The sequence below is a fragment of the Megalops cyprinoides genome, chromosome 12 (assembly GCF_013368585.1).
Source record: "Megalops cyprinoides isolate fMegCyp1 chromosome 12, fMegCyp1.pri, whole genome shotgun sequence".
NCBI lineage: Eukaryota > Metazoa > Chordata > Actinopteri > Elopiformes > Megalopidae > Megalops > Megalops cyprinoides.
This window is the reverse complement of record NC_050594.1, coordinates 6435736-6459589: the sequence shown is the minus strand read 5'-3', so window position 1 is coordinate 6459589 and position 23854 is coordinate 6435736. Positions and strand designations below refer to the sequence as shown.

General features: G+C 44.4%; 2 protein-coding genes across 3 annotated transcripts; one reads left to right on the top strand and one right to left on the bottom strand.

Annotated features, from left to right (window-relative positions):
* Window positions 1-351: 351 nt before the first annotated feature.
* Window positions 352-8364, bottom strand: ankef1b (ankyrin repeat and EF-hand domain containing 1b). The gene is made up of 9 exons (XM_036542188.1): window positions 8013-8364; window positions 6678-6877; window positions 6065-6214; window positions 5315-5438; window positions 4188-5034; window positions 3747-3973; window positions 2135-2295; window positions 1079-1213; window positions 352-474 (listed from the first exon to the last, which is right to left on the bottom strand). Exons 1-9 carry the CDS (start codon window positions 8362-8364, stop codon window positions 352-354), a joined length of 2319 nt encoding a protein of 772 aa, XP_036398081.1.
* A 1826-nt stretch (window positions 8365-10190) lies between these two features.
* Window positions 10191-23137, top strand: khk (ketohexokinase). Of its 2 annotated transcripts, none has more exons than XM_036542766.1 (8): window positions 10191-10410; window positions 12758-12874; window positions 15891-16025; window positions 19303-19375; window positions 19646-19792; window positions 20195-20283; window positions 20732-20889; window positions 22097-23137. In XM_036542766.1, the coding sequence occupies exons 1-8, from the start codon at window positions 10319-10321 to the stop codon at window positions 22192-22194; spliced, it is 909 nt and encodes a 302-aa protein (XP_036398659.1). In that variant the 5' UTR covers window positions 10191-10318; the 3' UTR covers window positions 22195-23137. The 2 variants fall into 2 exon arrangements, with proteins under 2 accessions (XP_036398659.1, XP_036398660.1); XM_036542767.1 differs by lacking the exon at window positions 15891-16025 and adding an exon at window positions 14184-14318.
* The last annotated feature ends 717 nt before the right edge of the window (window positions 23138-23854 follow it).

The following is a 23854-nucleotide window of genomic DNA, read 5'->3' as shown; positions in this document are numbered from 1 at the left end:
ATATCACAGTATATATATATGTAACTGTATCTTTTACCTATATTAACTTGGCTGTGCTGAGAGCCGGAACATGCAAGAACCAGAATGGCAGTGTAGAGAAATGGCAAAGTTAATGAGAGAAACACTTGAGTCAGTGGCCGTGAGAGCAGCTTATTTCCAGTCAGTACGTAATAGCAATATCCAGACAAGCTTCCAGCGCTGTCTGCAGCTTGGGCTTTTTAGAGCTTGCCACCTTCATTAAGTCTAAAGACAGACACAAGGTCTTGAATGTGAGTGACAGGTACTGTACTCTGCAGTCTTGACACTGTTATGTTTTGTCTGGTGGTGAGCTGCCCCGCCCGGTCCCCGGCACTACTCGTCCAGGCTGTCCGCAGGCACTGTGACGTCCTCCGTGTCCACGCTGTCAGAGACTCTCACCCTCGGCTCCTCTGTCTTTGGAATGAGAGGACCTCTGGTTGGCTGTGTGCTCCAGATCTATGACACATAGAGAGAGGTTTGAGAGAGGTTTGAGGAGTTGCCTGGGGAGGCAGCGTAGCATAGTGGTAGAGGAGCAGGACTTGTGACCGAAAGGTTGCTGGTTTGATTCCCCCGCTGGGGCACTACTGCTGTGCACCTGGGCAAGGTACTTAACCTGTAATTAACTCAGTAAATATCTAGCTGTATAAACAGGTAATACGTAAAAACTGTAACCTATGTAAGTTGACCAATGTGAGCTCTGGATAAGAGCATTTGTTAAATGACAATAATGTAGCATAGTGGCAAGGGAACATGGTTTGTAACCAAAAGGTTGGTTTGATTTTCTATTGTACCCCTGGGGCAAGGTATTTAACCTGCAATTGCCTCAATAAATAGCCAGCTGTATCAATGGATAACACTGTAATTATAAAATTCCTGCTTGACCCTCATCAAATTTGCTATAACCACTGGTTATGAACTGTAACCTATGTAAGTTAACCTATATAAGTTGCTCTGGATGAGAGCATTTGTTAAATGACAATAATGTAATGTTATGTGATGCACCAGGAACATCAGGACAGCCATGACCAGCCACGCCAACCCCACCGTGAAAGACACATACGTTTTTCGGAACGTAGGTGATGTTGACTTTGCTGGCGGCACCGCTGTTGATCCGAGAGTTTTGGAATACGACGCTGTCCCTCAGAGGTAGCTTCAGTGGGGGCACGGGGGAGGGGGAAGGGGGTTCCTCTGGAACCTGTGGACATCACATGACACACCCTCATTGAGGGGACCAAAGTCTGATTCCTAAAGGGGGCCCCATCGGCCTATCCCCTACACGGTGTCTCGGGATCCTCATCAAATTGCCACGGCAACCCTGGCAAGCTACAGTAATTCAAAACATCTGGATTACTGTGCTGACAAACTGTTGTGAAATGGTTTTGCCATTTGCCACAGCTATACCTCTCCCTGCTCTTTGCCTCACTAAGTTCAACCAAAACACAAGACGCTACACGTAGGAAAACAATAAAGAATGGAGTGAAGAATCACTGCGCGATGCTGATTCATACAGCGGAGCTGCATGCTGAAGTGAGACAGTGAGACATGAGAAGTGAGACGATGTTTCACAATGAATATATGAATAAAATGGTGGCTGTACTAGCAACTGCCACAGCAGCTACCCTTCTTGAGCTGACTACAAATTCATTATGATTATTTATTCAGACCAGCTTGTTCAAGGTGCTGCTGCAGTTTGTTAAAATAATTGATATGAGCTTGTTTTGCTGTAAGCAAACAAGCACAGCAGAGAAGGGCAATGCTAACATCAGATCTAAAAAATTGAGAGGAGAGGAATACACAAACTTGCATTTACTGGAGCTGCTCTAAACTTTTGATTGATTGTTTTTCTGTAGCCACTTGAAGCAATGACCAAATAATGACCCTTTCTGATTGGGTACTGATCATGTTTCATAGTGGAGGGGTTAGCGGTTTGAGATAGGATGCCCTTGCTGCAGGAAAAAGTAAAAAGCATGAACCAATCAGCAACCAACCACAGAGTGCAGGAACAAAGATGTCCAATCAGAACTCCTCATTGGGAACAAATGGCATATTTTGAGATGAAGCTGGCAATAGCATTTTGTTCAGTGGTACACTTAATACAAACAGCAATGTTGTGTACCTCATCTGTGACCTCATCTTCGGTTTTTGATTGTTCCTGGGGGCTGGAAGACTTTTGTCTCTTGATCTCCTTGCTTTCCACTGGGGAATCAATCATCTCTTGGATCAAGTTAATTATCCTCAAGTCCCCGTAAGCTTTGGCAATGTCCATGCAATTTTGCTCTGCAAAGAAACACAGCCTCTCAACATCCCAACTGAACTGCAATACCTCCCACAGTGGGACGAATTCAAGCACTTAACTTTCTATGACATCATGGCATACCAACATACTGACAAAATGGCATTTCCTGTGATCCATGTTCCTCTTTTTTGTATTGAGTCAACAGTAATTGAAATAGATATTTCTGAAAGTATCTTTGCTTATACATGGCATACAGTATGTCACAGCTGACTTGTCGCCGGTGTATATCACTTCAATTTAATGCATGGAAACACTTGTATGAGTGCCTGGGTGACAGAGACTGGGGAAGCTGATGAATTATGCATCTCAGAGCAGCTGCTGCGGCTCAGATAAGGCCAGACATCTGTCTGTGAGGGGGTCCGACTGTTAGTCTGATCCCTCAGGTGTGACGGAGAGACTGTCGGCGATGACATCCTTCAGCGACTCCACGGGCCACCTCCCCCGCGCCGCACCGGGGGCTTTTATTTATAGAGAAATAACGAAATAACGAATCTCAGAGCTCTGGAAGCAGGAGCTGAAAGGAAACCCCATTCTCCGCTGAATTAAGCTATCAACGTAATGAAAAATGGTTTTCTAGAGTGGGACTGAGAGACAGAATACTGGAACTACAGAGGCCCTTTGTAAGCAGTGTGCTTTGCGTTAGCATGCGGCCAGTTAAAAATATAATAATAGTAAAAACAACAACAATAACTATCAGTAATAATAATTATTAGTATTGAAAAAATAACTGCATGATTAAGTGCTGATGTGACACTGCATGACATATCAGTATGTATGAAAGTATACAGTATGCATATTTTCAAAATGTAAGCCAAAAGCCATATTGAATTTGTGTTAACAAATCTTGCCGAAGGCACATTTTAATGTGCACTACATCCAAATAAAAAATGGGAAATAAAAAAAATAAAATGTGTGAGAAGGGTGCGTGTTTACAAACGGTACATCACCAGCCTTTAATTGAGCAGCATTCATTTCCCATTATTCATGGATTTCTTCAGAGCCAGCAAAAGAGCATACACATTCTGCAACCCCAACTGACTGTTTTATGCAAATACCTTGCTTTCACAACATTAAAATTTGCCTCCAGTAAAGATACTTTATATCATGAATATTTATATATAAGATGTAATTATACATGCTATATTTACAATTTTTCCAAAAAAAAAAAAAATTGAAAGCTTTCATGAAGGTACATTACACTTGTAATGCAATTCAGCGAAGAGAGTGCTGAGATACACATGAGGTAATGGTGCTGCTATATATAAACGTTGCTGGTTCAATTCCAGCATTACAGCACTGCTGCTGTACCCTTGGGCAAGGTACTTAACCCAGAATTGCCTCAGTAAATATCCAGCTGTATAAAGGGATAACATGTAAAAATTGTAAGAACGTCTGCTAAATGACAATAATGTAATGTAATGTAATGTAAGACCTTTCTTATTCATCATGCCCATGTCAGCACCGGCGTTGAGGAGGTGCTCCACACAGCCAAGCCGGCAGCTCTCAATGGCTCTCATGAGCGGGGTGGACCCGTTCATGGCGACCGGGTCCAGCTCTGCCCCTGCCCGCACCAGCAGGTCCACAATGTCCGCCTGGCCTGCCTGACAGGCGTGGTGCAGGGGGGTCCAGCTGAACTGGTCACTGGCGTTCACGTCGGCCCTGCGTCCAAACACACAGATCCAGGTGTTGATAGTTTGGAAGGAACAGTCACAAAGCACTGAAATCATTACACCAGAATCAGACCCTTGGTCAAGGGCACAACAGCAGTGCTCCACCATAGGAATCAAATGGGCAACCTCAGAGCTCCAAGACCTGCGTCTTAACCAGTATGCCACACTGCTTGCCTACATTTCCCATAGCACTGTGCACTCACCCCTGGCCAATGAGGAACTTGGCGACCTCGTAGTTTCCGCTAATGCAGGCGGTCATGAGGGGTGTCTTGTAGTAGCGGTCGGTAACGTCCACGGGCACGCGGTGGCTAAAGGCCAGGCTCAGAGACTCCAGGTCCCCCTTCTTCACGCAGTGGTTGATGTTGATGAAGGCCGTCTCGGGCTCGTCCAGGTACCAGGCCGAGTCATCCTCAATGGGGTGCCCAGGTGGCTGGTCGCGGTCGAAGCGGTTGGTGTCCGTGAAGGGGAGGTGCCGTTCGATCATGTAGTGCGGCGGGCCCCCGTCGTCACGGCGATGGATGTGGTCGGGCGGGACCATACAGATGGGTAGGGGCAGGACGAACTTCCCTTTCTTCTTCCCCTTCCCGCCCTTGCCGGCCTTCTTCTTCTTCTTCGGGAGATAGGACGAGGCCACATAGGCCTTCTGCAGGTACTCCAGGCCCTTGAAGAAGTCGTTGACGTTCATCCGGCCCTCACGCTTTTTGTCGTGGGCAGCGAAGATCTTCTCGAGCTGCTCGGGCTCGGCCGGTGCCCCGTTCTCCTCCAGCACGGACAGGAAGGTGTTCTTGGAGATGAGATCCGAGGAGCACTGGCCCTCGTCGTCCTCGTCGGCCTCCATCGCGAAGGCGGCGCGGAGTTTGGCCTCGTGCTCCACGGACCAGTCATGGAGCGTCAGGGCCCAGGGCTGGTTGGGGTTGGCCTCCCCGGCCTCCAGCTTCGACTGCAGAGTCTCCGCCTTCTTCAGCTCCTTCAGCGCCGCCTTGTGGCCGCAGTTTTTGGCGATCTGCCGCGCGACCAGTCCTTCCGCGTTCTTCAGCTTGGGGTTGCAGCCTGGGGTTAAAGCATCAAGCGCAGAGACAGGGGGCATGACAGTGTGCAACAAGCAGGGGTGAACGGCTAGATCAACTGAGAAACTCAGGCCTGCTGTGTAAAGGGAACAAAACGAACATCTGCTTGTTCATGGAATTAGTAGATGTCCCAGCATGAAAAATGACTCAGGCGATCCAACAATCAAGTAAGTGAAAATTCACGAAACAGAGGTCGTGACCTTGCTATGGTTAATCACCCAGCTGGCCAGCTTTCCAGCAAATGTGTGTCAGCACTGGCCTACCTCTCTGGGCAAGAAACCTGCAGCAGTCAGCAAAGCCTCCCGCTGCCGCATAGTGCAGTGGTGTGCTCCCGTCTGCTGAAACTGTGCCCGGATCAGCTGAATACGCAGACAGCAGCTGGAGCACCTGGAAAAAAAAAAGAATCATTAATTGAACATTAATCTTCCCACATTCAAGCTCATTATTAAAATGAGAGAAAATGCCTAATGATCCTCTTAACAAGGGTTAGAGTACTGTTTTATGTATTCAGTCCCCTGGCAGCGGCAGGACTTTATTCATTTGAACCTCTTATCACTGGCAATTAAAAAATAACTTTTATTTTGAACTTTGAAAGCATTTTTCATTAGAAATTCATATGGCCTTTTGATTAATAATTGATTAAACGGGCAAATGCTAAGCAGTAGTGGAACCTTTTTTCTTATATTTAAAAAGTAGGACAATGAGTCATGAGAGAATGTGGCTTTATGACCCTCAAAATTGGTGGGGCTACCATGTGATATCAACAGTTGACTGAATTGAACCATAGAGAAGGATCATAGTGGTTGATGAAGTCATGTCATTGGTTCATATACGTAAATAGATGACAGCATGTGGTAGCTGTACCCATTGCAGAGTTCATTAAGCATCAGACTGCTATCACCAGGAGCAACCTCCTCCGCCTCTAAATTGGCAACCACAGTCATGTGACGAAGTCAACAGGAAGCGTCCGGTTTCCAGTGCCATTAGCGTGCCGCAAATCCACGCAGCCCCACCTCCAGGAAGCCCCCCTCTGCGGCGAAATGGGTGGCGTGGCACTTGTTGTGGTCGAGATCGTTGACTTTGCCGTAATCCTGGAGGATCTCCCGCACCACGTTCAGGGCCCCTACCCTGGCCGCCTCCATCAGGGCTGTATGGCCTGTCTCCTGAGGCGGACACAAGACAGCTTCTGTGTAAGGCCAGCACTGATAGAAGATTGTGACTCATACCTGTATCGTCTGATTAAAAAAAGATTGGTTTTCAACTTTTTTTTTTTAACTACATATATATAATAACTACATGGATGACTCAAAGTTGCGCTATGACTCAAACTTGTCTCTTTTGTGCTGGACAGCTCATCAATGTCTGTTTGGGGATTGCAATTTTTTCAGAAATGCTATATACCGACTGCCATAAATGTTGTAAAACAGGTTTCATATTCATGCTGTATCTTTTCAATATATATCTTAGTATGGTAACTAACTATTCTGTGGCACTGAATGTTGTGGTTTTAGTCCATAGTGAGCTAAAAAGAATAGTTTCCTCGTCTGTAGACAGGAAGTGAAAGCTCAGTCCGAATCAGAGCGTGCCCTGTAAGTGCAGTGTGCGGGAGAGGGGGAGGAAGGTGACCTCGTCCACGTTGTCGGGGTCGGCCCCTTTCTCCAGGAGGTGAAGGCACATGGTCTCACAGTCATCCGCCTGCTCGCAGGCCTGAACCAGCACGGGCTTCCCTGTGAAGGACGCGTTGTTGGCGTCCGCCCCGTTCCTCAGCGCCACCTCCTGGCAGCGCAGGTGTGCTTCCGTGGGTTGGATGCAGTAGAACAGAACCCCTGCAGGACAAATAGCCTATGAGACATTGCGTTACATTACATTCATTTATCAGACGCTCTTATCCAGAATGACTTCCAGCCAGGGTCGGTGCTACAGGGATGCTTAGGGGTGCATTGCACCCCCAAACGGACCTCAATGCACCCCCAGATGTCTGCTTATATCCTGATGTCTACATAGTATTTATTATGTTTTTTAAGATATGACATTTTATGCCACTTCAGAATGTGAATATCTATCAATCTATGGCTCTGTTTAAGCAGACAGCAGATTATATTGTTCATAGTTGGACAAATGCTCTGTGTTTTGTCCAAATAAAGGTGTGCTGGGGGGAAAAAAAACATGCAAGCTTCCTGGTTATAACTTTTCAGTCTCCTTTTCTGGGGGTGCAGGGTGGGGTGGGGGAGTTGTCTCTTGTCAGAAATGTTGACGTTATCAACAGATACATATTTAGAACTGTCAGTGTGCATGTGAGCAGCCAAGCAGCCAAGCCAGCCAGAGGTCACAGATAAAGGAGCCACAAACGCTGCTGTAATGTCCCCAGATTCGGCAAAGGCTGGTGAGCACTGCAGAAGGTTTTTGACCTACAAGGTGAGGGAGACCGCATAGGTCCAAGTGTTGATTTTTTTCAACATGTAATAAAGGCTTATGTGGACAATGTTAGAGTGTACTTCTAGCAGTCCTTCATCAGTATACAGTACGAGTCAAAACTGTGGACACACCTGATTAAGATAATGGGAAACATGCATTAAAAGACATTCTAAAAACTTATGCTTAAAAGTTTGAAATGTGTTACTTAGTCAAATATAAATAGTAAAGTTGATGCCTTTGTATGAATTTCTTTCCAAAAAAATTTTTTGGCTACTGGCTACTTTTTGGCTATTTTGGCTAGAACCTAAAATATAAGATAGTTTTCAGCACTTTTTGGTCAATGCATGATTCCATTTGGGTTATTTCATAGTTGTGATGTCTTTACTATTATTCTAAAATGTGGGAAACAGTAAAAATAAAGAACAAAAATTGTGCCTCAGCTTTTTACTGGTACTGTACATCGTTTGGATAACTTCTGTTGACCACACAGACCACGCAAAGTTAAAATCATCAACGAGCACATGGTCCCGTGAACTCTGGCCGCACCTCTGCCCTCCGCGTCCACCACCTTCATGTCCGCGCCCTTGCTGGCCAGGAGCTCGACAATGTCGTAGAGACCGAGCTGGGTGGCCAGCATCACCGGGGTTCGCCCTGTCTTGTCCTGCGAGTCGGGGAAGGCGCCCACGGAGAGGAGGAACCGGACCATGTCGCCGTCGTTCGCCATCGACGCCTGGTGCAGGGCAGTGAGTCCCTCCTTGGGCTCGGAGAGGTTGATCAGGTTGGGGACGCCCAGGCGGACCATCTTCTCGATCTGCGGCTTGTCGCGCTCGCGGACGTACTGCAGGAGTTTGTACACCTGCATCGACTCCAGGCGCCCCTCCGCCACCGCGCTCCCCATCCTTTACCTGCAGGGAAAACTTGGTCATGAGGTCTCTATAATGTCACTGTCGCATTTCTTTCTCCTCTTTCCCAGACATACGCGAGTGATTGTCGTTCAGTTGGAGCCAAAATGCACCTCATTCCTACAGTAGCTAAATCTGAGAAGTAATGACTCGGGAAATGCAAAAAACAGCAGTATTTTGTTGTTGTGAATAAAAGTTTAACACACATTATGTAGCTGTAGCTGTCTAGCTAGCAATAATCTATAATGTTCACTAGGGTGGCGAAAACTGTGGTAATGTGAAAGTTTACCTTGGCTCACTTTCTCAGAGAAACTCGGTTTATTTACAAATAGGCTAACAGTTAGCTACTCTGCTATTTGAAATGATAACTTTACGAACAATGTTATGCATTCAGAAACAATATATGGATATGTCCTTACCTAAGTTAGCTAAATGAATTCGTAGCAGCTAAAATCCCATGCACATGTAAATTCCTGAAATTTAGGTAACGCGAATATTTGCATTTTGATTTTACACTGATTGCTGTAGAGGCGAATAACAACTAATGACTTAGCTCAAACTCTTTTAATTCACAACATTAGGCTACTAATTTTTTGACCTGTGTGAAATCAACCGTCATGTCAGGGAACAGGGATGGCTGAAGTAATACATTTTAAAATATTTTTAAAAAACAGCTGTTATAATAATTCCATTCCCTTGGCAACGGCTCAGATCACTGGAAGAGCGTCTGTAGCAACGCCTGGCTATGATCGCTTCCTTAATTAAAAGTCTTTTACGTAATTTCCCCTGATGTCAAAAGTATTTATTCTAGCAACGTTACACCGATAACTGCGTTTTCAAAACTAACCATTAACCATAGCTGTTGCTATGGTAGATCGATGTAGGTGTCGGCAATAGTCATCCCACGGGTATTAATCACTGCTCCTTTCTTTTCTTTTTTTTCATTTTCCAGGTAAAGCATCGCCTTGGCAAACTCTGACTTACAGTACAATGAATATCAGTCAATAATGGAACGTGCTTCCGTGAGAGATTTGGTAGCAGGTTATAGCCAACCCGACAGTAATTTCAAACCACAGCAAATCTCTGGACACCTTCTTACAGTGCAGTCGTCTGATGTTTATTTAACTAGCTTTAATGTTATCAGAGCGGTTCCATCTTCGGTTGTATGTGTAATACGTTAGGTCAGGCGAGGTCTGTTGTTTCAGCTCAGTTTCGACTTAAATAATCAATGCAATTGTCTTTATTATTATTGCCGTATTGTCGATTTTTTTCTCGAAACCATGTTCCTTTGTTCCACTGTTGTGATGTAATATTAGCTATGTTTAACTGTTCAATGTAGGCCTACAGAGTATTGAACATATGCAACCTCACGAGTATTTAACTTCATGTAGCACCTCAGTTTTCCAAACTTGAAATAACAATTTGTAAACCTTTGTTGAGTTGGTAATTGATCAAAAATCTCTCAGATAGGCTCTCAACAACGGTGTTTTTAGTAGACAATGGCACAGTTTATAATTTCAATGTCAAGACCAGAATCTTGGTATTTAGAGAAATTTTGCGTGAAACACAGAGCTCACACTTTGAATGAAGTTGTTTGTTGAAAGATTAGCAAAGCCATTAATTTAGATACTAAGTAAAATGGATAAATCTTTGCATCATTCCTACCATTCATAAGAATTTATTTATCTGTTCTCACCTTGCGCCCTCATCATTAGAAGTGGCTTAGTATAACAGGTCCGTATCTTCGGACTCTTTCGGAAAACTTCGAAATATGTTCGTAGCGCGGCCATATTGAATTACGTCTCCAGCGGCTAGTCGGCTATCGATATGTCACCCATAGACGCGAGCACGCATGGACCCCACGGACTCTGAGTCCAAAGACTAAAAGGCATGGCTTGGTTAACTTGCCATGCAAAGTACAAATAACACTAGTCATAATACGAAGGCAACATGGAGGACAAAAAGATCTTGTGCATCGGATTAGTATGCCTGGACATCATAAATGTTGTGGACAAATACCCGGAAGAGGACACTGACAGCAGGTTGGTCAGATAGCCCGTTGTGAGAATCAACTAGAAATGCACAAACTCAGCAGCAGCTATGATTCCGGAGACGCAATTCTCGCAGATACGCCCGGTCTTGGAAGGTTAGCCTAGGTTACGAGCCATATGGTGATGACAGCTCTGGATATCAACCTATAAAGAGAATAGTGGTGTAATTTTAGAGTCTATCACGAATTGCAGTTGCAGTACACTATTCATGCATAAACCATTGAAGATATGAACGGCTATCTAGTTGTTTTGGCATGCCATCAGAGCAATAAGCGTTGTTGGCAAAGCTCAAAGAACGGTACGTGTCATTTTTTTTCTATGAGCCTCAATGAAGCTAACGTACCAATTTAAAAAGAGACTTTGCAAGGAACTCACACACCAACTATACGATGATGCACTTAGTTACCTAAGGCTCAGTAATTGCTCTATCGTTTTCAATGTAATTATTTTTCTTTTAACTCAATCCAGTGTACATTTCTTGTGCTCTGTTAACATTAAGGAAAACTGTTCCAAAACTGGGTTGATGCTTTACACTATTATAATTTCTTAGAAGCTGTTGTTGCACATTAATTCATTTACGTGATTTATACTTAAGGTGTGAATGGATGCCGCTTTACTATATATACTATATAGGTACACAAAAATGAGTTTGTGATGAAGCACCATGAGCTAAACTCTCACATGAGTTTGTTGTAGTCATTGATAAAGGTGTGATTGATAACTCATACATTTCATGTCAACTAATATAACCGTAATGTAGAGGATTACCATATTAACACATTGTTCATAATTTAACGTTAAGTGGGATCTTACAAATGCTCATCACATTGATTTACCTGTAACACATCAGACCTGTTTTATATTTAAGGAAACCCCCAAAGCTTTACATATATGATAACATATCATGTGTTATGATAGGATCACTCAGACATTTGAGTATTGATAAGTTGGTTTGATTTGCACACACATCAGATATGACAAAAAAGTTGACAGTTCACAGTCTCAAAATCTGTGTTACAGTGTTCTGTGTGATATATAGTGTTGTGATGAACCAGTGTGTAAGACTGTGGTGTATCACAGCAATATGCATGTTGCGTATCAGACCTGCAAAAGTGAGAGTTTTGTGGCAGCAGTCAGGTGTGGTGTAGCAGTAAGGCATGAGGCTTGTAACCCAAAGGTTCCTGGTTGAATTCCCAGGTAGGCCACTGTTATTGTGCGCTCGGGCAAAGCACTTAACCTAAAATGCCTAAGTAAATACCCAGCTGTATAAATGGATTGTATGCAAGCCTAATGTAAATTGCTCCGGAATGAAAGCATCTCAGGATGCAGTACGTTTGTACTATGTAAATGATGTTAGCATACTCACATATTCTCTTCACCATTTATTATTTTCCATGTCTCCTACTTTTTAAAATAGAATTCTGGCTTCGGACATTTTTGAGCAGATTTATTTGAATAGTCAGAATAGAAATCGAAAACCTGCTTATGACCACTGATGTGAGTCAGTGTCTTTTGAAATCGATTGAAAAGCTAGATTGATGAAACAAACCAGTGTAACCTAAGATGACTCATATATCCTTTCAATGGAGCATTGCTTGCTGAAGGAGTAAGGTGTTTTTTTTTGTCATGCACAGAACACACATCAGTACACTCACAAAAAGATTATGTGATGTCGCAAATTCTTGATATCGTAAGTAAACAGAGGGCTATCTGTGGAAGAAGCAGCTTTTTTCCCCACACAGTTTTTACCAGCTTGTTCAGTCATGGAGAGCTCTGGCTGGTGGTATGGCCATTTTACCTTGAATGTAGGGAAGAGGGCTGTACGTTTACTGCAGAGAGTTCTAATGTTCAATCGTGTATCTACTTGACACATATAAAACATAAGGAATTGTAATTTTTGACTGAAGTTCTCATTCAAAACTCCAAATTCAAAATTTTGGCCTTTTGATTTCCCCATTTAGCTGAATGTATAGCCTATAAGTAGGCTATACTAATAATTCTGAATTTAGGAAATAACTGATAATTCTCTCAAAAAATAATCCCTAAAACCTCAGCTGTAATGGCCTGAAAATTTGGGAAGATGTATTCCTAGCTGTTTGTAAAATGTGCTGTGATTTGAGTCTCTAATGTAAGTGATAATTTGGATATTCCTCTGTGTGTGTGTGTGTGTCTGTGTGTGCGTGCGCTCATATGTGTGCGTGTGTGTTTATGTGTGTGTGTGTGTGTGTGTGTGTGCGTGTGTGTTTATGCGTGTGTGTGTGTGTGTGTGTGTGTGTGTGTGTGTGTGTGTGTGCACGCGCACATGTGCACTTGTGTGTGTGTATGTGTGCACACTCAGGTGTTTGTCCCAGAGGTGGCAGCGTGGTGGAAACGCTTCGAACTCCTGCACTGTCCTCTCACTTCTTGGGGCACCCTGTGCATTCATGGGCTCCCTCGCGCCAGGACCAGTGGCAGAGTAAGTATAGTTCTGTACAATGACCACATCCTGTCGCTGTGTTGTTAGTCGACTCTGACTATCAATCCGCGTTGGGGCGCTATTGGCTGTGCTCCACCAGGGTAGGGTCAGGTCACAGTGTGTAGATTTTCTCATAAGAATGTTCATCAGCGCCCTCTAGTGACTTGCTAAGTGTTGGAGGAAGACACAGATCCTCCAGCACCTAGCAAATAGCTGTTTGCTCTGCAGTGCACTCTGGGACTTGTAGTTGCAATAACAGCTTTTGGTCGCACTACAGTGCTCGTGTGTGAAGGGAGCTGCAGTGATATGAGCCCAATGCACAACTGGCGATTCCAAAGCTGGAGTTAAAATGATTATTATACATATTTTGTGGCCTGACTGGCTGCAAATTAGCTCGTGGTGTACTATTTCATGCTTACCGGTTTCATTCTGTGTCTTGTAATCTGTTTACGAGTTAAAGCTTGAGCATTAATGGGGAATGTTTAACTTTTTTTGTTGCGCTTAGTGTAACAATTCATGCCTGAAATTTGTTCCAATCCCAGAAGAAGAGTAGGAATTTAGAGCACTCATTAAGACTCTTTCCTTTGCAGCACAAAGCTGAATGACCACGCCCACTGTATGCACTGTAACTTTTCATAACAGATGGCACTTGTTTTGTCCCCCCCACACACTTTCTTATGTCTCTGCCTGTTTCCCTCTGAATGAATTAAGCCCAGATGGTACTGCAGTTCCCTGTGCAGCACTGCAGTGTTGATAAATGAGCCACATTACAGCAGCCACGGCCTTCTCTTTCTCCATGTCTCTCAGGATTAAGCCCGTCTCCCCGAGGACCCCTGAACCATGAGGCCTCTTTGATTATCAGTTTGCCTCTTGGTCTTCCTCTCTCCCTCTTTTACTCTCATTCTTTCTCTCTTTGTCTTCTCCTCACTCTCACTCCATCTCTCCCCCTCCTTCTTGTACTTTCACTCTACTTCTCTCTCTCCTTCCTTCTCTCACTCTCACTCCATCTCTCTCTCTCTCTCCCTCGCTCTCTTTCTCTCTCTCTCTCCCTCTTTCTCTCTCTCTGTCTCTCCCTCTCTCTCTCTCCCTCTCCCCTCCCTCTCTCTTTCTCTCTCTCCCTCCCTCTCTCACTCTCACTCTCTCTCTCCCTCCCTCCCTCTTTCTCTCCCTCTCCCTCCATCCCCCTCTTTCTCACTCTCTCTCCCTCTCTCACTCTCGCTCTATCCCTCCCTCGCTCCCTTTCTCTCTCCCTCATCCTCCTCTCTCTCTTTCTTTTCTCCCTTCATCTGTGTGGGTATTTCCATCGCAGTTTCGTCCTAGCCGACTTTCACAGGTACGAGATCGACGTCTCTCACCTGGTGGAGCACGCGGAGTGCTCCTTCCCAGCCTCTGTGGTCATCAGCAACGTGACGACCGGCAGCCGCACCATCCTGCACATGAACAGGTCTGTGTGGCTGTGGAAGAGCCCAGCTCTCAGGCCCTGGTTTAGCCGAATCCATTTTGCTTATATCGCGGGGTCATCACAACGTCCTTTCTCTGGTGGTGCGTCTGACTGAGAACATATGCAGAGCAACCTGGAAGAAAAAATTAGACCTCCGTTTATGACACACTAAACCCATTTCCTTTGCCTCATAAAAAAAAAAACAAACCATTAAAATATCAAGTGGAAAGCAAGGCATTATCGCCTTTTTTGAAATGATTATCAGATTTATACCTGCTCAGAATTTACCTCTGAACCAAAAAATGGTCTTCTTATTCTGTCCCACTGCAAAAATATCATATCATATTTTTGGAGGGGTCTGGGGTTCTTCCAAGCGACTCAGCTGGCATGGCATTTTGCTTTGAGCTTGAAGCTGGCTGTGTCATACCAAGTGTGCTTTTTCTCATTACCCGTTTGCGCTATTTAAAAATGAAAACGATACACAAAATACACTGGCGTAATGTTCCTTAGTGTTGCTTTGTAGCAAATGGTGCGCAACTTTTAAAAATAGATACAATGCATAAAACATATTGCCTTATCAGTCTGTGTTGTGTAGCGTTTTAGGGTTGCTTTGCTTTAGGTACACAGTGAGTTGCAGTTAGAAGCTGCTGCTTATTGACTTGTGTAAACAGCTAAATAGATAGTGCTGGAACATTTTTCTTTTCATGCAGCCTTTATTTCTGGCAGGGAGCTATAAAAGTCATTAAGATTCTGGGAGTATTCCAATTTTCTTAATGTCCCTAAATTTGTGTGTACGGTACAATTGGGATATTATACCGGTTATGGTTTTTTAATTGTACATCATAAACCTAACGTTACAAATAAACTTTACTGACTACTGCGCAAACGTGGTACAGTATAGAAGCATTGACGGTATTATAGAACCAGGGTAGGCCATGTTATGTACTGTATGTTAGAGCACAGTTTCAAGGAATGCATGAATAAGAACACTTACATGGCTGACTCTTGCAATATACACAGTTGCCTAGCTCTCATTTCTGAATTCAAGGCTGTATTAATATGCAAAACTGAAATATTGCAAATGAAAAGGGTTCTAAATTTGATTCAGATTTGTATTATAGTTTACAGACCTTCCACACAGAACGCACACACCACCGTTCCCTCACCCCACCCCAGGAAAAACCCCACCCACACAGGCCAGAGCTCCCCTCCTTATTCCTCCCCGGGGATCAGACCTCTCTGCATGTGTCGGCAGTTCTTAAAGCTGTATACTTCTGCACATATACTTCACATGTCTACCTCAAGTGTCTGGGTTTTACTGGGGAAATTGCGGCTGGTTCATTCAGGGCTTTAACCTTCAGGTAAGCTTTCTATCCCTTACCTCGGTCAGGTGAAGCACGTCCGTACTAACTGCCTGGCGTTCCTCTCTCCTTTCGGACAGGTGTGTTTACCAAAGACTGAACTAACTTTCCTTCCTTCCTCCCGACCGGACCAGCATTGTGGCACAGCTATGCACAGGCGCGTTTTTAATAGGCCAGCGGGGGTGTGTTCTGTGTGTGTGTCCCCCCGTGTTAGCTTCATCGTGGGGGATTTCGCGCGGCGAGGGGTGGACATTTCGGCCGTGGCGTGGCAGAGGGAGGGGGAGACCCCGTGCGCCTGCTGCGTGGTCTGTCCCGCCAGCGGCTCTCGCACAGTCGTTCTCTCCGACACGTAAGATGTGTGATCCCGTGGATCCTGCCAAGTGCGGCTTCAGCTCGGGTTGAATTTGCCACTGCAGAGACAGACAAACTCCAGGGGACGAAAGTACAGGATCCTTCGTTTTTCCGTGGTCGGGTCCATGAAATTACGTGCAGCTGGATTGCATCGATGTCTCTCAGGCTGCGTCATTAAGTGACTGTACCATAGATATTCTACATGTTGTCCAGATAGTCAGCTCTGTGTGCTTCACACTGAAAGGTCAGGCTCCGCCATAGATTAAGCTATATGATGTCTGATTTGCTGCCTTGTTATGAAGGGGGCATGGTCTAAAACAGTACATCCATAGCTAATATAGCAACATGGACAGTGCTAGTAGAACCACCTCTTACCAACCAGAACCTCCTAGAGAAGGAAGCACAGAGGACTGAGGTAATGTAGGAGCCGGATATCTGGTCATAATATAGAGTATCTGTGCCAGTTTAGTGCAGGTGATCTGAGGCTGTATTCCACTTCCTAAAAGCTGCCTGCTCGTCAGCTTGGAGTATAGCGGTATTGTCACTGAACTGAGATCGGGTCACGGCATGCATTGTGCATTTAATCTTCAGTGCACAGATTTAGATGGAAGTTAATGGGGTGAGTTAATGAAGTCATATAGGGCAGTTTGACTTGACTCTGGCAGGCTGTACATTTAGCCTGGTCTCTGCAGTGGCATTTGAGCTAATTCAGAATACATTTTGCATGTAATTATAATAACGACTGCTTCTATTAATTCATCATAATTAAAATGTGCGCATCACTGCATGTTTAATTTTCACCATCTAATCAGTTACCACAATGATAGGAGGAGAATTTTAGTGTGAACAGGCAAAAAATATGGTCATAACAAAGTCCATCTGCAGAATATTTTTATTGTTTTTGGTAGAATATTGTGTAATCTTTAAAGAAACTAAAGAGTCTTATTCCTTAATTTATGAGGTGGGGGTAAAGAAAAAAACTGAAGTAGACATTTCCTGTCTGCTGGAATGAAAACATGCTCGAGGCAGCAGTTACTCAGGTATTGACCTGGGATCAGTTTTGCCGTTTAGCTTATAATGCATAAGGTTAGAACTGTGGCTGGAGAAACTGGTCCTAGCACTCACGGGCAGCCTCTGCCTGGAGCTGAGAACACAAGACTTGAAATGGGACTGTCATTACTAACATTCCTCATTATTATTAAAAAATAGATATGGTTTGGTACGTCCAGTAATTTGACCTCTGGGAAAAGTAAGTGTGGTCTTATGATAGTTGGTGGTAAGTTTGTTATCTCAAACAGGAGAATACAGAAATGGGGATCCTGCTGTTAGAGTACCAGTTTAGTTATGTCTTTTAATGAAGATGGAAAATGTAAATATTGTACTTTGATTTAGTGGGGACTGTAAGCTTATTCGTAGTATTGAACATGAACATGCATGTTGACACATTGGAATCTGTTGTCTTGAGCTGTAATTTGATTGATTATCATTGATAATCATCTTGAAATAAATGGCTGCATGAAAAGAGAAAATTTAGTAATTCCGCTCAATTTAAATTGAATCTAGCTGACTTTTTCTGAAGAAATTATATGAATAAGATGATGACATACTGAACGGTCACATTCAATCTGACACCGTCCTTAAACGTGGAAAATCCCAACCCAACCCTGATCGACAGGACACCCTAGAAAGAAATGCTCATGGGTATTGGCCAAGACTTCAGAGACTGCTGCCTTTTGGTGCAGTGTAGCTGTGCCACGCTTTTGAAATAGCTCCACCTAGTGGCTGATTGAAAGCCGTGGCCAAACACAGATGGGAGAGAGCTGATTTCACATAGCTTGTCTTCAGGGAGGCAGGTACAGGGTGTTCAGGTAAATGGGAAACCCGTTACCACACCACAGCGCAGCTCATGCGAAATGCTCGTGTAATGAATTTCACAGAACAACGCGAGTGTGTTTTAGCCACACGCACTGCCCACCGTCCTGTGCTGATGGACTAGTAGCTGAGTCATTATGCCATTCCATTAACTTGAACAACTATTATAGCTGTAGATGAGTGCATTCCCACGGCATTCCATTTTTCATGAACACATTTGAAGTGTATAGCGTTTAAACCCTGGGGACACATGAAATTATTATTTTTTTTAAATGGGTGGATCCGTTCTTTTCTAAAAGACACCTTGAAGTTAATGTTTGCCCATCCATTATGTGCTCATTATGTGCCTGAGTCCATCTCTTTGTTTTTAATAGGCTGGGTAATACTGAACGGTGTTAGCATCAGTCAGAATTATGGCCTCTTGGCAACTTTTTAGCATCAGGGAGAACTCAAAGTGCAGAGCCAGTATCTTTTATAAGCATATAACAAATGCTCCTAGGTGGCTCAGTCTGCACGGGACTCATCTTGACCGCAGGTTGAAACCAGTGGCCTGCCGAAATCTGCCGAAAGTGATCTTGAACCCATAGCCGTGGAGCAGATTGGCTTTGTTATACCAGGGATAGAGGTGGGTAGGTTGGCCAGGGTTTCTTCATCTCACTACCTTCAGGCATACTGTGATCCAACAGGCAACTGTGAGCAGCAATTTTCTAATCGATGGCCATCTCACTGCGGTGCACCGCATGACTAGCGGTGCGAAAAATAGCCACTGGCTGCGTGGGAGTGTGTCGGAGAATTGCATTCCTCTCTGCTCAGCGTACGAGCGCAGAGGTTGGCATGATGAAACAAACCTAAATGCAGCTGCAGATTCCAGAACAGGGCAACACGAAGGTGAAAAAGGCATTTTAAAAAAGTAAAGGAAACCGTAAAGAGACAGTGAGCGCACGAATATCAGAAGAACCCTATAAGTGCTGTTATCTGAGAGTCAAGAAAAGTGGTTACACAGCAGAATGTGGGGGCCCCAGGTTGACTAGCAGCCTGATTGATTGTCCTATAAGAGACAAATATGCCAAAACAGCTGAGACACCCTGCCCATTAGTCATGAGATACGACACGTGAGGAAACGCAGGCGAGAATACAGGCGCACACCCCCCGAGTGAGCAATGCTTTTACGTGCCCTGTTCTTTAAATATGTAACAAAATTAATCTTGTGCTATTTAATCATTTAAAAATTGAAATTAATTCAATCTGCATGCACTGCAATCTGGCAAAATGTGGGGGACAGTCACTGGGAAAACATGAGTAAATGGACCTAAGAATATTAGAATATCTAACTGGATGAATATTCAGCTTTTGATTTCCTCGGCGTGTCTGCCCTGTTTAATTGCTGTTTGTCGTCCAATCAGAAACCTGCCCGACGTTTCCGTAGAGGACTTCTCCAAGGTGGACCTGAGTCAGTATAAGTGGATCCACTGGGAGGTGAGCCCAGAATGTTGCAGATCATGGGGTGTGACAGGGTGAAGTAGTGGTCAGGGCGCTGGTCTGAACCGTCTGGTTATAGGTTTGATTGCCTGATAGGATGGAGAGGTAGTGATTAAACTATCACATATAGGTTAAAGATATCGCCTAAAGAAATACACTCTGTAACATAAAATGATGGGGAAATGAATGATTTAATGTCATGAGGTGCATTGCTGACTGACGTGATGGGTTGATCATGCATGGTGGATGGTGTTGGTTGAATGGCAGGGTCGGAATGCGGAAGAGCAGGTGAAGATGATCCAGCAGGTGGAGCTGTACAACAGCAAGCAGCCGGAACAGAACAGGATCACCATCTCTGTGGAGATCGAGAAGACCAGAGAGCCTCTATACCAGCTGTTTCCTCATGGTGACGTGGTATGAGCCGCAAGCTTCCTCCTTTCCGCTACTCTGCATTATCGGCATGATCGGAGGGAGGGGATTACAGCATAGTGTACTATAGTGGTTAAGGAGCAGGACTTGTAACCAAAAGGTTGCCAGTTCAATTCCCCACTGGGGCACTGCTACTGTAACCTTAGTCAAGGTAACCCACTATTGCTTCAGTAATTATCTGTAAAAAAAAAAAACTGTAACTGATGTAAGTTGCTCTGGGTAGTGTGAGTGTCTGCTAAATGCCAACGCTCAACCAAACGATCAACCCAAACAAGAAGAAAAGTCAGGGCAGCAGGACTGAGAGCAGCTTGAGGAAGTTCAGTTTTCAATGGCTGTGTGTTCCGAAGGCCTCGAGAGTTCCCTCACTCTGTGTGTGTCTCTCCACAGGTGTTCGTCAGCAAGGACGTGGCCAGGCACTTTGGGTTCCACTCGGCTGCGGATGCACTAAGAGGCCTTTACAGCAAGGTGAAGAAGGGGTGAGTGGACAACACACGGCCGAAAATGTCGAAATTTCCCAAAATAGTAATGTGAAGAATCAGACTAAATGTGTGTGTGAGATACCCACATTTTCAATTTGAGTGATGAATACCCTCACCAGTGTGGTCTTGTTGAATGATAAATGGCCAGATGACTAGCCTGATTTCATAACAGAACTAAACAAGAAGAGTAATACCTCAAACGGGAACAATGAGTGCTGATTCGCGCAAATGCCCACTAGGTGTCACCAGTGTACCACAGGTCTCAGAGTTAGCCCTCTCCCATTCGAACGTGAACATGTAAATTAGTCTGCTAGGTTGCTAAATGTATTATTTTTGATTCTTTTATGCACGTGTCCTGTTGTTTTGCAGTTCAGTGCTGACATGTAATGAGCCCAGCTGCATGTGTTCAAGGTGTCATGTGACCAGTGAGTGGCTTGTCTTTCAGGGCGGTGCTGATTTGTGCGTGGGCAGAGAAGGGGGCAGATGCCATGGGTCCCGACGGGGTGGTCGTCCACTCGGACGCCTTTCCCCCCGAGTCACTGGTGGACACGCTCGGCGCGGGTGACACCTTCAATGCGGCGGTCATCCTTTCCCTGTCCAACGGTAAGATGACCACCATCTCCAGTCCTCTCACTCATCTCTCGTCTCTCTGGTTACACGCAAGGTTCCATTGTGTTCCAGCTGTGAGCTTTCGCAAAAGGAAGCTTTTTAACACTACTCACAATTTAAACCAGTGCCAAATTCTTTGGCAAAAAGTGGCAAAAAGGAATAATTCCCGAGTAGACAACCGAAACTTCAGTCTGTCTATGCAGTCTCAGTTGTGTCAACATTTTATTATAATGCCACGGGTAACATCGCCAAGTTTTTTTATGATTTCCATATATATTTTTTGCATGAATAAAATATATGGTCTTAGTCCCTGAGGTCGTAGTGAATGATCCTGGGTCATAAAATCAGATTCATTCCTCCACTGTAAACTCCTGCTAAATTCAGGTCACAAAAGTGCATCTATCTCTGCTTCTGCTTCGACTGACTGAGCTACCCCCGAAGGCTTAGTCACCGGAAAGGCGTTGGTGTTAGCATCCTGGTTTTTCTGTCTCGTTTCTAACTTTCCATTTGGGTAAGCCACAATAAAGGCGTGTTAAACCATAGCTCTTTCTTCCCATGAACAAGAGTTCCCTGAACTCTGGATAAGTAATCCCCGTTTCTACACAGTAATAATTTTCATGCACATTTGAGGAGAATTTTTCCTAGGTTTGGTTCCCTTGTTTTTTGGTCTCTACATAGGTACAAATATGCTCCATGGCTTCAAATGTTTGCACAGATGTGTCATCAGAGGCTGCACTTCCATTATCAGTAACTGCACATAAAGACACGTTAACGTGCGTGCGCATAGTCTTCAGCTCTTCAGCTCTCCCACCTCTGTTGGCGAGCAGAATTTAGGACTAGGGAATTGACTCTGTCAGAGTTTATTGCGAACCACACCTGTTTCCTTTCAGCTTGTTTTTGCACATTGACTATTGAGAGTGAAGTCTGGTACCTCAAGGAGAAACAAAATAAATATTCAGGTGATTTCTTAAAAAAAACAACATTTTTTGCACCTGCTGTTCCTTGTAAATATGTACAGGTCAGCCTGCTAACATTGTTTTTTGGCCTTGCAACACGTGGAACTCTTATTCAGCATGGACAATTGTGGTCCAGTGGCAGTGCGGGGGTTATGTAATTTACATTTTTGCAAACATGAAATATGAGGTAGTGTGTATCCATCTGAACATGGAGCGTCTTTGGTCCTTCTTCCCTGTCAAAACAGGAAAAAGCCTGCAGGAGGCGCTGACTTTCGGCTGCCAGGTCGCTGGGAGGAAGTGTGGTGTCCATGGATACGACGACATCGTGCCTCTGAATAAGTGAAGGCCACACGCTAATGAGCAAAGTCAGTCACACTGGAAACATTCCCTCTAACAACACACACTTGTAGCGTACAAAAGCCGGCTGAAATGAAATGACTCAAATGAGACACTGGCCATAGACATCACATTAGTGCCAAATCGCATGGACGAGGGCTTGGGTCATTTCACAGGGATACGTTTGCTCTGTGGATGTGTAAGAAAAAGGAACGATGGGGTTTCATCTTCATGGTAGTGATACAGTGCTGCTAAACTGAAGTGATTTGTAAAATAAACTGACAGTCTGTAATCCTGCACTCAATGGTGTTTGTGTTGGGGTACTGAGAACAAGCATAGTCCGGAGCTGCTGTATCAGTGTTGCGTGGCAAATTGAAGTCGTCAGAGCTTCATACTACTCAGTTAATTCTACTTCACTGCTGCCTCACCATTTGACTGACATGTTTTACCACCAAAAGATTAGCCACTGACACAGGGTAAGATTAGATTAACTAACAGCGATTAACAATCATACTCATCAGTAGAAGAGATGTCAGGTTGAAGGGGACACATTCTAACCTAACACAAGGCTAATTATGATAACCGATTCCTTATATCTGCTCACCTGGCACGTTATAGTTCTGGTTGAAATCCAGGCCTGTGGTTTAACAGCTGCAGTAGCTCTTCAGTGAGGATTCACCCATGTGGTAGTCATCGCTCTTTATGGCAAGTAGATATATTTGATAGTTTGCTCAGCGGTTGACAGTTTCCGCGTTATCGCCGCACTCAGGCTTTCAGCTGGTGTTTGGTTAAGGCCCAGCCAGGGCACCCACCCTTGCTCCTACACAGATGTGCTCATGCTGTTACTCACTGTTATTGAATGGAATGTGTGCAAAGACAGAGATAAACAGGATATCTGTCACTCTCCCTCCCTGCCCTGAGCCAGGCGCAGCTGGCTGGCCACCCCGACCCCGGCAGCGCTGAAAAAAAAAATCCTGATTTTTTCATCAGAAACGGAAAGCTGGGACTCTCCGCTCCCGTTCTGGAGGGCTGTGATCTCACGGGTTTCCCCGGCTCCATTTTAAACAGTAACGCTCAGAAGCGGGGATGGAAGCTAAGCAGGTTCTATCCAGTGTTCTGCGGAATTGTGGAATTGTTCTGTTCCAGCCAGGTTTTGTTCTGGCTGGAATAGAACAGAACAGAAAACACCAAAATTCTACTGCCCTTCAGAACCATGGCTAAATAACAACATCATAAAGGCCAACCGAAAGGCATCAAGTGAGGTTGTATTACAAAGTCAAACCCTGGTTTGGTTGGCCAAACAGTATTGGTACCATTACAGTGCAGCACAAACCTGCCTGGGATTGGTTGAGCTGGTGTTTGCTTACCGTATTAAATCTAGGGTTAATCTTTGAACACTTGGAACAGAAGCACATGATAAATAAACAGCTCTGAGAAAACTACTGATACAGCTTTTCAATGTCAGGTACAGCTTTTCCACAGGGAACCGTGAACTGGATCCAAATTCCCTATGCACAAGGGCACATATCAGGACATGCCACCCCTTTCAATACAGTACTCTCCTGTTATATCCATCAAAAACTTCAAATTCTGTGTGAGATACACTGAGCCTGTTGTGTGCTTTAAATACTAAGGTATGAAATCTGTACGTGTTGCGCTAAGGTTTT

Coding starts and splice junctions, on each gene's coding strand:
- ankef1b (XM_036542188.1), bottom strand. CDS start 8,364: ATGGGGAGCGCGGTGGCGGAGGGGCGCCTGGAGTCGATGCAGGTGTAC. Junction 6,878..8,012: donor GGTGGACGCGGAGGGCAGAG/GTGCGGCCAGAG, acceptor TTTGTCCTGCAG/GGGTTCTGTTCTACTGCATC. Junction 1,214..2,134: donor AAGATGAGGTCACAGATGAG/GTACACAACATT, acceptor TGATGTCCACAG/GTTCCAGAGGAACCCCCTTC.
- khk (XM_036542766.1), top strand. CDS start 10,319: ATGGAGGACAAAAAGATCTTGTGCATCGGATTAGTATGCCTGGACATC. Junction 19,376..19,645: donor ATAAGTGGATCCACTGGGAG/GTGAGCCCAGAA, acceptor GTTGAATGGCAG/GGTCGGAATGCGGAAGAGCA. Junction 19,793..20,194: donor TGTTTCCTCATGGTGACGTG/GTATGAGCCGCA, acceptor GTCTCTCCACAG/GTGTTCGTCAGCAAGGACGT.